Below are 13,125 nucleotides of genomic sequence, written 5' to 3'. Positions count from 1 at the left end.
CGAATTATAAAGTCAGAATTGTGAGATAAAAAGTCACCATTGCCTTTTTTATTTTGTGGCGGAAACAAGATTCCAGTTTTATGTTCACCAAGGCTGCCATAAAAACGGCAATATTATGAAATATTATTACAATATAAAATTAATGTATTCAATTGTAATATATTTTTACAAATGTAATCTATACATGTGATGGACTTTTCAGCATTATTACTTCAGTGTTACATGATCCTTCAGAAATCATTAGAATATGCTGATTTGGTGCTCAAGAAACATTTCTTATTATTAAAGTTATTAAAGTTAATATAATGTCCTCATTAATGTTAAAAAACGGTTGTGTTGCTTAATATTTTTTGTGGAAATAAGTAATATATTTGTCATGAGTCTTTGATGAACATAAAGAACAGCCTTTATTTGAAATAGACATTTTTGTAAAATTATATGTCTTTACTGTCACTTTGGTCAATTTAATGCATCCTTGCTGAATAAAAGTTTACATTTCTTTAAAAGTGTTTTTTTTCTTTTTTTTTTCGTTTTCTAGTGTTGGGGATGTGTGTGGGATTGTTAAAATGAGTTTGGTGGGAACTGGGAACAGAAATATACTTTGCAATACACTTGAAAAGAATCAAAAGAGAAACTAGTTGTGTCGTAGGACGCACATTTATTGCAAACAAATTCAAACACAGTAGTGCACAACCATGTAAAGTAAAGGAGCATTTACATGAGGATTTGAGGCTAACAAAATAATGCTATTTTTGCATATATTCTTAGTTCAGCAGATGAAGGCACTTTTGAATTGTATGTTAAATGGTGCCAGGTTGGCCCCACTTACTAGAAAAAAATCTCTTAGATAACTTCCATGACAAGTTGATTGATCTTAAAATGACTCTACTGTAAAGACATTATGGAAAGTATATCCTCAGACAGTGGATTAATACTGAGAAAGTAAACATGGTGAGTACATGGTATTCTTTTGACCAATAATGGACAGTGCTAGTCCAGTCGAGTCCGGTTCTTAACCACTTATCAACGTCTCACAGAATGAAAAAAGCACATTTCAGTAAGACAAAACCTCCCTTCTTGTTTCTGTTTGGTGTTAACACTAGATAAGTGTGGATCTCTTAAGCTTGAGTGGGAAGAGCTGCTGAGGCCTCCTTGATCTTGTCCATGACAATCTGAAGCTGCTCGCGGATCTTCTCGGAGTAGGGGGCGAGGAGGCTGGTCAGCTCATCCATGCGGCCATCTAGGGAGGTGCGCAGTTCCTCTGCGGTCTTTTCCAGCTTCTCCTTCAGAGCTCCAGCCTGGACCTCCAACTGCTCGCTCACCTCCTGCGCCTGGGACTTCATCAGCTCGCTAATGGTACCCAATTTCTGGCTGGCACCATCTTTGGCCTGGGTGAGGTATGGCTCTAAACGGTCCTTCACGGCATCAGCGTTTTGGGAAGCACGAGACTGCAGCTCACCCATGTAGGTTGCCACGGTGCTGTAGGGAATGAAAGTGAAGATTTAAAATCTTTAAACATTACCCATGTTGTCATTAGTTAAATGCTTTATCCACATTTTTCATTTTAGCTTGCATTTAACCCGAGCAGTCCCACTTGCTGAAAGAACATCCAGACTTACGTGCGGATCTCCTCTGTGTCCTTGTTCAGGCGTTTCTTTAGTTTGCGTGTGTATGTGTTGACACGGGCTTTCACATCATCTGCGTTCTGCTCCACCATGGTCTTCAGCTCTTGCGCGTACTGAGTAGAACGTTCCTTGGCATCGGTCATGTCAGTTTGCAGTTTGCCAGCAAGGAGCTGGAGGTCTTTGGTCAGCTGACCAGCAGCGTCAGAGGCGTATGGAGTCAGCTGGGTTTGAAGACTTTCACTGTATGAGCCTAGCTCACTCATGGTGTCAACAATTAGGGTACTGGAAAACAAACAAACAAAAAGCACTGGTCACATACAATGCTTCAGCAGCACATATATGCTATTTGATAATGTAAAGATGAGTACAATGGTGCTGTAGATAGATGTTAAAATGCCTGCTGAACTTACTCAAGCTCTCTGCTGAGCTGGGATTCCTTGATGTTCAGCGCCACACCGTTAGCATGTGTGTTGAGTTCGGACACATACTGCCAGAAGCGGTCCACCATCTCCTCCCACCTGGGTTGAGGGGCATCAGCCTGGAACAGGCTACGAGCATGGCAGCCTACAAGGGGTGTGAAGAGACTGTTAACTTTATGCCATATTAAGTCATTCACAAATGAGAGAGCTAGATCATTTACAGTGATTACAAAGCTTAGCAAGTGACATTTATAAATGATGTGATGTAGTAGTTGATAAGATACACTATAAAACATTTAATTGCAAAACAGATAGAAAAACAAAACTATGAGTGAATGGAGATTTTTTTTTTTTCCCATACCAGTAAAAACTGCCAGAGCGAAGATAACCACCAGAGACCTCATTTTGATGGACAGACAAGTAAGTTACACCTGAGGAAAGATCAACAGAAAAAAAAAAATCAATATCTTAAACCGTTACCACTGGCACAAAAATATATATAAGATCTTTAAAGAGAAAAAAATCAGATCCATGTTAACAGAAAGTATAAACTTTGGAAATTAAAACTTTAACCTTATTAATTATCATGTAGGCTATTAAATAATTTAAATCAAAACATTATTCTTTAAAAGCTACTTCTAAAAATGCACACAAAACAAAAACTGCATCTGAAGATACGAGTATGCATGCAGGATTTGCTTTACTAATACGCGTTCAATAGTCTTCTCTGTGACCGTTAACTGGAAGTTTAGTAAGCAATAGTTTTACTGACAAACTGGTTATCCTAAACGGTTAGGTAAAAAGTTGTTGATTATCCTACTTCATTAGTGAAGAGCGAGCGTTACTCACCTGAGAAGTGATTTTTCTCCGTGTAGACGGAGAGGGGATGTTAGGTCTTTTATACAGTCCCGGGACGCACCCGCTGCCTTCACAATCGCTGCCACGTGATTTCGCCTTTGTTCGGCGCTCGCGCATCATCCCACGCGTCACTGACTAGGCTACAGCAAGTGTGCGAAGTCCGCATCTTTTCTAACCAGGAGGAGATAAATTGTGCCATTTATATAATTTCTTTTTGAAAAATGTAAGGGCAGATTTCCTTTTTTATCATGTTTGGGAATTGCTCATGTAGGCTATGTTATAACGGCAACACTGCGTGCGTCCCTATTAAATAGCTAGATATGTAAAAATAATATCGTTGGCAGTAGGCTACATACATGCAACATATGTATGATTGTCTTTAATAACAGGTAGAGATATTTCATAATATTAATATTTTATTTGTATCATTTTTATTTGTTTAGTTTCAGTATTGCTAAACAATTCAGTAGGCTATAGCCTAGTTTTTGCCCTCAAACGGAGTTTATAAAGTCAAACAACTTTATACATGTTCAGATTCCTCGTGATTAAAGAGACAATTGAGCCTAAAGGTAAACTTTTTTTTGCAGGCGCCAACATTGATGCTCGTACACTGCAAATCAACATGGATGAGTCTATTTGCATTTTAATAGAGACCTGGGCCATAGGCTATATTGCTCACTTCACACATTCGGATTCGCATTCATGAGCAACGGCAATGTAACAATAGAAGGCTACACAAGTAAAAACAAATGTTTCTTTTACATCTGCCTTCCTTGTAATTTTTGTTACAATATATAGGCTAGTTATTTTATGATGTTATGGTGTAATAGCCTATGTAGGCAAATGATGTCATAAATTTCAAACTACTGCTGATTGCAGCCCGTTTGATCACAATGCCCTTCCACGTCTAAATGGCATAGTGTTTATCTGAAAAGATAAGACATTCCTTAGTGTTCTCTGTAACGAGTTAATATAGCATAATGTATACAGCCCTACATTTGTTTTAGCGGTTCTATTCTAAACATAACACCACCCAACAACATGCCTTGGGTAATTATGTTTTTTCTTTCGTGTCAACGTAAGAAAGCCTTATCACCCTCAATCTGATTCCACCTATTCAGTGATCTTTAGCCTCTTGTCCCAACTTGTCCTCTTCTTCTGGCTCAGCTCTGTCTGCAGCTGATGAAAACAAACACGGCTTTAGTATACAGAGGGCCCAGTATGATCACTGCATGCAGACTTCTGCTATTATACTCCTCTGTACGTTCAATCTACTGTTGATCCTTCTGCGAATAGATTTTATTTACTTATACATTTTATTTTTATCACTTATAAAACTACTCTATTTTATTTGATGGTCAATTTTAATGTTCTTGGATGTTTATGCCTCCTAAGGATGAATCAGGTTGTCTTGTCACTGTCACACTTCATATGATGCTTCCGATAAAAGCATCTGCTAAATGGACTATCGTAAATGTAAGATAGTTTTGATCAATGACGTTTATTTTGTGTTGCAGTGTGCCACATGACCACTGACTGACACTGATGAACTGCTGTTTATCACCAAAATGCTGATGCAATTATATCAAAATAGATACTTCCCATTTTTGGAAATAGAGAGTTTATAGGGCAACATATAAATACTGCAAACTATAATGACTTACAGTGTATACAAGAAAGACATTTTAACTGACTATGAAAGAAAAAAAGGCAAGATTAAGAAAGATTCATGACTGTTATGGTTGCTTCAGACCCTTCTTATGCTTTTGTATTACCCTCTTGATGGATTAGTTTGATGAAAGCATTGCAAACAGAGCTCCCTCTGTAATTCTTTTTTTCTGTTTTTGATAACAGTTCTTTCATAAGGGGAAGATCGGTGCCAAGTGTTGGACAAAACATTTTCCGTGGGTTTACAATTAGGCAGGAGTGAACACATTTTTTTTTGCACTGAATTTTCCTCGTGAAGTATTTGACATGCGGTTTCACCAGATTATTTCATTAGTTGGTGTTGCATCTAATGAATAATGAAATGGGAGAAAATGTGGCTGAAAAATGATGACTATCCTGTTTTCAAAACAAACAAAAAATACATTTAGCTTGATGATTTAATTATAAGCTCATGAAAGGACTTGGTTGTTTATGTCCCATGTGGTTTTTGGATAAATGTGTGAAAGGTAAGTAATGAACGCATGTAACCTCGGCCAACTCATCATTTAGCAGAATGGGGCGACTAGGTCCAGTGTACCGTGTGAGAGGGTCTGATAACATCTATTCTTCATCACAGCCATGACTCAAGCAGATGTACAGACTGGATTTATCCAACACAAACAGCACAAGTAGGCCTATACTCTAAAATGAGGGTGGATGAACTCTAGTGACTCTAAGGTTTTTCTCTTTTCTGGCTTTCTGTGGTTTGTGATCAAGTCCTCAGTTGTGTCATTGGGGAAGATTGTCTACATTAGTCATTGTTTTCAACATTCAGGCATTCCAGGTCAAAGGCCTCTCAGCTGCTTTGTGTCGGAGAAATCAGTCATCTGTATTTTAATCTGTCTTAACCCCTTGTTTCTGTGCAAAAAGTTATTTGGTCACACTTTATATTAGATGTCGGTAACACTTTATTTCACAGTGTCCTTATTACATATGTTACATGTACTTAAAATTACGTAAAATTATGCATAATTACATGCAACTAACCCTCAACCAAACCCTAATCCTACCCTAACCCTATAGTACGTACATGTAGTTAATTAATATTACTCAGAACTTAAATATATAATTACACTGTAACAATGACACCTTAAAATAAAGTGTAACCTATAGATGTCTTTAACTATGTACTTACATAAAAAAAGTTGTTTGGTACAATGTACTGATCGTGTTCATGTTGTATTGCAAAAAATACTTTTGCTCCTTTTAAGGTGGGATATAGGAGGTAAGGTAAGGGAAGGTAAGGTAAGGGTCAACAGTGCAATTATAGATGTTACAGAATTTATGTATAAATATTTATATATTTATATATATTTTTATTTATAATTACAGAAATTAAATACAGCTGTAATCACATGTTTTTTTTTTAAATTAATGTAAAAACATGTATCTGCACAATCAAATTATTAATTTAAATGTTATTACACTTCATATAAAATGGGACCAGTTATCTTGTGCTGCTAAAGTACAAATAACCAGGCACATGCAGAAAACTCAGCAACATACACAAACTTCTACAAATCCCCTACCACCCCTTGCATGTTTTTAAAATGAAATGTTTTGGCTAATTTGATAATGCTCAGTTACCAATAAGAATGCAGCACTCTTAGTTACTTTTAACAATTCCTACCATGTTCAAATCAGTTTGTTTTCCCAATATCAGTGCAGAATGTGCTAAATTAGTCTGGAGTTAATCGGTGTCTACAAATGATCCACAAAACAAATAACAAGCAAATAGACTACTACATACCATTAGACTTTGAGTAGAGTTGTGATTTAAAATTCAATTAACCTAAATGTAAAAAAGCACTAATAGTAATGCAAATGAAACAAGAGTTTTTGTTCACTGTATCAGATTCCTTTTCTGTTTAAAGTCACTTCAGTTTACACATTTAGCAGATGCTTTTAAAGAGTCTGTTTGCCTTCCCTGGCAATTAGATATATAACCTTGGTTTTGCACCATCTCTACTGCTGAAAAGCAAAATTTAATCCAGCTTGATGCTCATGCTAGTTCTGGTTTTCTGGTTGAATAGGACCCTCATCCTCTGTGCATACAGGCTTTAACTCCAGTTTGATCAATAGTATAACCAGTTTAGGCTGGTTACAGCTGTTTTTCCAGGAAGTGGTGTCTTGATAATGATGACGTGCTTGAATGGACTCTTGAATGTGAGGATTAGATTCTTTGTGTGAGGTAGAAGATGAAGGTTGTTTTTTGTTTTGATGGGAGTGTGTGGGAGACTCTTGGAAATGGCAGAACATGTACTTTTTCAAACCTGCAAGGACAGCTCCCGACATGTTGCCGCTGGCATTTATGTGGGATTTTTTTGTGTTGATCATGATGTAGGTGTTTATAATTTTCTGGCAGCACACATCTCAATGCATCCATTAAAAAGGAACTGGCAATCAGTCAATAACAAATGCGTTGCATGACCTGTAAATCTTAATCATCTTATTTTTGTGGTGATATGAAATGATAGTGGGCATCCACTAGGTGGCATGTGTGGTGCACAAAACTAGTACATAGTACATGGCAGCACCATTGTCCACATAATAACTTGGTGATTGGTGCAGCTCTTATTTTTATAAATAGGCCATTGTTCCAATGACCTATAGTTACAGAGGTCCATTGTCAAATAGGCCTTTGGGAAAAAAAAAAAAAAAAAGTATTGTGGAATAATGCTATTGTTTTTCACTTACTTGATTTGAAAGACTGTATTATCCAATCATGTCACTGTTAAGACAAATTATACTGTCCCATCCTTACTAATAGTATACAACTAATAATGGCATTTCGTTTTGACTTATAACAAGTATACTAACTATAATACCATTTAAAATTTTGATGCCAGTAAGATTTGTTTTTTAAAGAAATTTATATTTTATTCATCAAGGTTGCATTAAATTGATCAAAAGTGACAGTAAAGACATTGAAAACTTACAAAAAAAAAACTATTTAAAATAAATGCTGCTGTTTTTAACGTTATATTCATCATCATCATCATCATCAAAAAGAAAAAGAAAAAAAAGTCAACATTGATAATAATAAGAAATAGAGTAATGGCCGCTAAAAATTCAGCTTTGCCAAGACAGGAATAAATTACATTTTAAAATGTAATAATATTTGACAATATTTACTGTATTTTTGATCAAATTAATGCATCTTTGGTGAGCATAAGAGGCTTCTTCAAAAACGTTAAAAAAGTTTTTACAAACCCAAACATTTGAATGGTAGCATATATATCCAAACCTCAGCATAACCTTAGAAGTTTTTTGGGATCTTAAAGAGGTAATATTTAACTAATGAAATACTCCTGTATTTACTGATGTCATGAGTTTTGTTATTTTGTGTGGAAATTTAAGTAAAATAAATATATATTTATCCTTAAGTTAGCTTTAGAGGCAGAGTGAGATCAAAGGCTAAGTTGGAGACTGTTTAACAGTTAGTTGAGCCATAGGCTACAATTCAACAAAGAGGGCGATTTCAAAGTATTTTCAAAGTGACACACTTTCTGCTGCCAGTTGGTGGCGCTATGACTTTAACTCACAATAGTTACATGGATGTGATTGGCCTCCTACAATGAACATATAGCTGAGGTTTCATCAAAATCAGTCAATGTATGCAGTACAAGTTATACATACACACTTCCTGTTTATTTATTTTCACCATAAATGTTTTGCGGCTGCCTCACCATGACTAACCCGTTTGAGATATCAAAAATCAGCTGGAAATTTAGCTTACTCAATGTCTTGACTTCATGCTGACTTAATTTGGTGAATCCCTATAGGAGGAGTATATAAAACTCAAGAGCATGTGTTTTTCAAACAAGCCGTAATAGCCGACTTGTTGGGCTGGCATATATGACTTATAATATAAGAGTATAAGAGTGCAAAAGTGGTTTGGCCTGATAAGATCTTTAAGTCTTAAAGATCTTATCAGATAAGACCACCCCCCCCACACACACACACACACACATACTTTAACGGCTCTGATGGCCGACGATGTGCAGTCTCAAGAGTTTTTGAGCATGTTAAGGGCCCCAAAAGTAGAAAGAAAATAAATTACCATAGGAAAAAAATAGGGCCCTAAAGATTAAACATACCTGCTTGAAACCAAGTTTTTTGTTAATAGATGATAAAAGACATAATACCTTTCCTCATATATTTGAAAATGAGAATGCTAGAGTAAACATAACTAGGTATTAAAACTTGCCATACATCTGTCATTCTGTCACCCAGTAACTAAGAAACATTTGAGACGTACGTCCTTTAACAAAATATTTATTTAATTTAAACTAATTAATTTCAAATATTACATAAAAATCATTGTGCAAATCCAGATACACGTTTTTCATTGGACCTTGCGTGTTTTGTTTCATGGTTGTGAATAAATACTTCCATCAGGTCTCTGTAATGTCAGCAGCAGTTGTTAATGTCAACCACAGAAAGTGAAGAACACACTTTCACATTTAACTGTATCTAAGATCTAATTACATTAGCAGCAATTGGCAAAAGTCTGTTGGTAGAATCTAACTTCTCTTGACAAAGGACTCATACAGGGAGGTGAGCTGGTCCTTCAGGTCCTGTGCGTAGGGGTCCAGCTTTTCCTTCAGGTCTTCAGTGTAGGGTGTGAGACTCTGCTGGACCATCTGGGCTCTCTCTCTAATCTGGGCCTGAAGATCCTCAGCCAGAGGGGTCACGGTCTTCTGGAACTCCTGCAGACGTTGGTCAACCTTCTCCTTGATCTCAGCAGTGTAGGGCTCCAGCTGAGCCTGCAGCTCCTTCACGCTCTGCTCCAGGTTTCCTCTCAGCTCCTCACTCTTCTGGAGCAGAGTGGCCTTCAGGGTCTCAGAATCCAGGGATTCTGCATATGGAGTCATGGCTGTCCTGAGCTCCTCCACTCTCTGCTGGATCTGGCTCTTGAGCTTGTCAGCATAGGGCTCCAGCTGGTCTCTCACAGTGATCAGGTCCTGGCCCAAACGCTCCCTCAACACTTCAGTCTCTTTGGTGATTCTGGTCATCAGCTCTTCAGCCAGAGGATCCATCTGTTTCTTGAGGGTGACGGCATATTCACTGGCCACATCGGCACTCTGGGTCAGTCTAGCACTGTTAAATGGAGAAGGAAATTTGAGTTTCATATCAGGGCACAATAAATCGTCTAAATAACAGTGTCCTGCAGGTAAATATTCTTGACTTACTTGACATCCTGTCCCAGTTGGGAAGACCTGATCATCTTGACAGTTTCATCTGCAGTTTGTGTTGCCTTTGAAACATAGCTCCAGAATGCATCAGTCAGCTGCTCCAGCTGTGGCTTGGGCTCATCAGCAGAGAATAGGCTGGCCTGGCAAACTGTTGATGGAGCATTTCAGTTTGATCACATGGTATTGTTAATAGATTCTGTACATTTTTCAAACCTTAAAACATTTTCATATAGTCATTTTTTTCTGAATTTCTCACCTGTAAATACAGCAAGTGCAAGAACCACAAGAACCTTCATGGTGTTCAGTTTTAGTCTACAAGTAAAAAACACGTTTAATGAATGTCTCTTTATTTTGCATAAAATGTACAATGTGCTATATTTTGAATTTACTAAAAAGTGTGAAAGTTCTTACCTGTGTCAGTGTGTTTTGATTGACGCTGTCCTGTCTGAAGAACAAGTGTGAAGGTTGCTGTTTCAAATCTGTATTTATATAGCATAGGGAGGTGATTGCCATAGTGGAAACCCAAAGTCCAGTGGGTAGTGCCTTGCTGTCACTACTCCACATCATAATGCCCTGACTGTACCTATTATCAGCAAAGATTCCTGAATTCAATACAGACTATGATAACTATTGGACAGTAAATTTTACTAAATGCCGATATAAATATTGTTTTAGATGAACACATAAGACTATAGTAAATAGTCAAAGAAAAAAAAGAAAAGAAAAAGAAAAATAGTAAAAGAGGTTTCTCAATAAAGGAATCATTTGGGAAATGTTTCTGTAGACTCATAGTTGTGTTTTTTTTTTACAATTACAGGGGATTCAACACAGACAATCTCATTGTAATTTAATTCATTTTCACATAAAGACGTTTTGAATACCGCCATTTACTTAAACCATAAAACCAGACAGAAGCTGATGTTGAACCTTTGAACTAATAACAGTTAACAAATGATACCAGACTTTGTTCGCTTCCAGATAAGATTTGACACATCACTCAAAGATATGTTTTTGATCCTGGATGAATTGTTGAGCTCTATAAATTCATTTTGAGAAGATGGATATATTTCCTACTCTTATGTCTTAAAAGTTTGCAGTAACTCCTTTCAGTTCATATTATTTTAATGAACATGTCCAGAGCTAAACTGACCTCAAGTGATTCTTAGGAGGTGTTATTATCAGAGTCAGGGACTATACACGTAACACTCTGTCAAGGTTATACATGCCTGCTAAACACCTATAGATAAGGGTGGCTGTTTGACCTAGAAACAAGCTATGTATGCAGACTACATGGGAACTTGCATTTTTGTAGGTAAAAGAGAGCTCAAACAAAATGACTTATAGCAGGTCAAGTTAATATTTGTCAATGCTATTTGAGTAACTCAAAGAGCATTTTATCTGTTATGTTTGTCTAGTGAAGTTTCATTTTCCTTTGGCTAAATGAAAGACCTTAAATCTGTTTCACTAAGACAACAATGATTATGAGTAGGCCTTAAATTAGCCATAATAGCCAATACATGTAAAATCGTGCACGTATAATTTACCTTTGAAAATTTGAAGAGCAACAGTACAATATAGCATGTTTTGCCATTATTCGTTTGTTTTTACCACTGTTTTGCTGAGATGAGCAAATCAACATTTCATCGTTTAAAGAGTCTCTGTTTTTATGGATTTTCAAACAGCCCACAAAGTGAAATAGTATCAGAGACTGTTTAAACGCTAAATAAGGCAGCTGTAGTCCCACCTTCCGGTACACAAAGTACACCTGTTTGTTTGCTCTTGGTGCATTTCTGCCACGTCATAATTACTATAATTACGAGATGACAACCTGTGGTGTTCTACTCTGAGGTGACGTCCGCTGATGTCTTATACGTTTCTATGGCAACACTCTCAATGCCAAAATGATGGAGCCTTTTCACAGATTGTGATGACTCGGTTTAACGGTCATCATAGTAAATCCTGCAAAGTTTTTTATATTTTAATTTTTAACAAATGTATGTAAATATCACTATACTTTTTTTATCATATTACCTTGCATCAAAAAAAAAAAAAAGAAAAAAAGTTAACGCTGCTGTGAGGGTGTTTCTAACGGAGTGGCTGTGGGAGTGACGGTAAAATTATTTCTCTCATCTGACTGCCTTTATCATCTCTCTCAATTTTTTTCTGTATGGTAAAGATCATATTTACGAGTTGAACAAACATGAATGCCACCACAATGTCGTAAATAAGTGGGAAGCTTGGGATTTATGAGTTTGGGGCGTGTCAGTGAGAAACATGGCGAGTACCACAATACTTTCAGGTATTTAGCAGGGGGGCAGTGTTTCGGAAGACACTGAAGCATCCCCGGGCGCCGCCATTGGCTAGCGGACCCCCACCTGCTGTTAGCATTCCATTGACTCCCATTCATTTTGGCGTCACTTTGACAGCGAATAACTTTACATCTGAGGCGTTTAAAGACACCGTTTGTCCATTGTTTATTTCTAAAGAAACACAAAAATGTATAAAAGGCTCCATTACCTTTTATGGCCCCGTAGAAGCAGTTTTTGTAAAAATAGGCTAACGATTGCGTCATACCCGCGCGACTCTGTCGCACAAGTCGAGAAATTACCGTATGGACAGGCAGAGAAGCTCGCAAGCAATCGGGAGGACGTGGAGGCATAAAGTCAAGGGAGTAGCTCATAGAGAGTGATAAAGTTGCTCCCGCTGTTAGCTCATGGACAGCTAATACTCACGCTCTCCGTCTCGGCGAGATTCGGAAGGGAATGATTCAGATTTCCTCGGCACAGCTACTAGAAGACCTACAGGTTGCTCACGTCACATCTACGTCGTCAAGCTCAGTTTGAGCCTGCGCAGTTCGCCTGGCGATCAGGAAGTGAGTGCTTCTAATTGACTTCACTTCTCTCCGTTGAAACCATAGACAGTATATAAACTGGACACAGCGACCCCATAGGTTTCAACGGAGAGAAGTGAAGTCAATTAGAAGCACTCACTTCCTGATCGCCAGGCGAACTGCGAATCTGAGGGAACTATTCTCTGTTTATGTAATCTATATATAAAGAGCGAGAGATCAGCCGTTCTCATTATCGTTCTCATATTGATCTCAGTGAGGAATAAGATATTCCTTCCGCAGAAAATACAAGTAACTATCAGGAAAGACAAGGGGATTTTGTCCGGCTAAAAACTCTTTCTCTACGATGTGCTCGTCTAACAATTTGCGCTGAGATGTCCACAGGATTTGGAATTAGTTACGTCACCTATATGTTTCTTTGCTCACAGCTGATTGGTCAAACTTCAGTCTGAGATCTCGAATCCAGAACT

At 37.4% G+C, this 13,125-nt stretch overlaps 2 protein-coding genes across 3 annotated transcripts; both read right to left on the bottom strand.

The window, feature by feature from the left end:
• Positions 1-638: 638 nt before the first annotated feature.
• On the bottom strand, positions 639-2,995 carry apoeb (apolipoprotein Eb). 2 transcript variants are annotated; one of them, XM_079626931.1, is made up of 5 exons: positions 2,894-2,995; positions 2,406-2,475; positions 2,036-2,189; positions 1,620-1,907; positions 639-1,479 (listed from the first exon to the last, which is right to left on the bottom strand). In XM_079626931.1, exons 2-5 carry the CDS (start codon positions 2,446-2,448, stop codon positions 1,119-1,121), a joined length of 846 nt encoding a protein of 281 aa, XP_079483057.1. In that variant the 5' UTR covers positions 2,449-2,475; positions 2,894-2,995; the 3' UTR covers positions 639-1,118. The 2 variants fall into 2 exon arrangements, with proteins under 2 accessions (XP_079483057.1, XP_079483056.1); XM_079626930.1 differs by lacking the exon at positions 2,894-2,995 and having other exon boundaries at positions 2,406-2,537.
• A 5,937-nt stretch (positions 2,996-8,932) lies between these two features.
• On the bottom strand, positions 8,933-10,435 carry LOC307005889 (uncharacterized protein). Its single transcript, XM_079626396.1, is given in 6 exon segments — positions 8,933-9,712; positions 9,805-9,955; positions 10,064-10,119; positions 10,219-10,223; positions 10,227-10,253; positions 10,255-10,435. Coding segments are annotated over 6 exon segments (936 nt in total). The 5' UTR covers positions 10,375-10,435; the 3' UTR covers positions 8,933-9,135.
• Positions 10,436-13,125: the final 2,690 nt, after the last annotated feature.

The sequence above is a fragment of the Phoxinus phoxinus genome, assembly GCF_949152265.1.
Source record: "Phoxinus phoxinus genome assembly, chromosome: 10".
NCBI classification, from domain to species: Eukaryota; Metazoa; Chordata; class Actinopteri; order Cypriniformes; family Leuciscidae; genus Phoxinus; species Phoxinus phoxinus.
The sequence above is the reverse complement of the archived record's forward strand: the minus strand, read 5'-3'. Positions and strand labels throughout refer to the sequence as shown.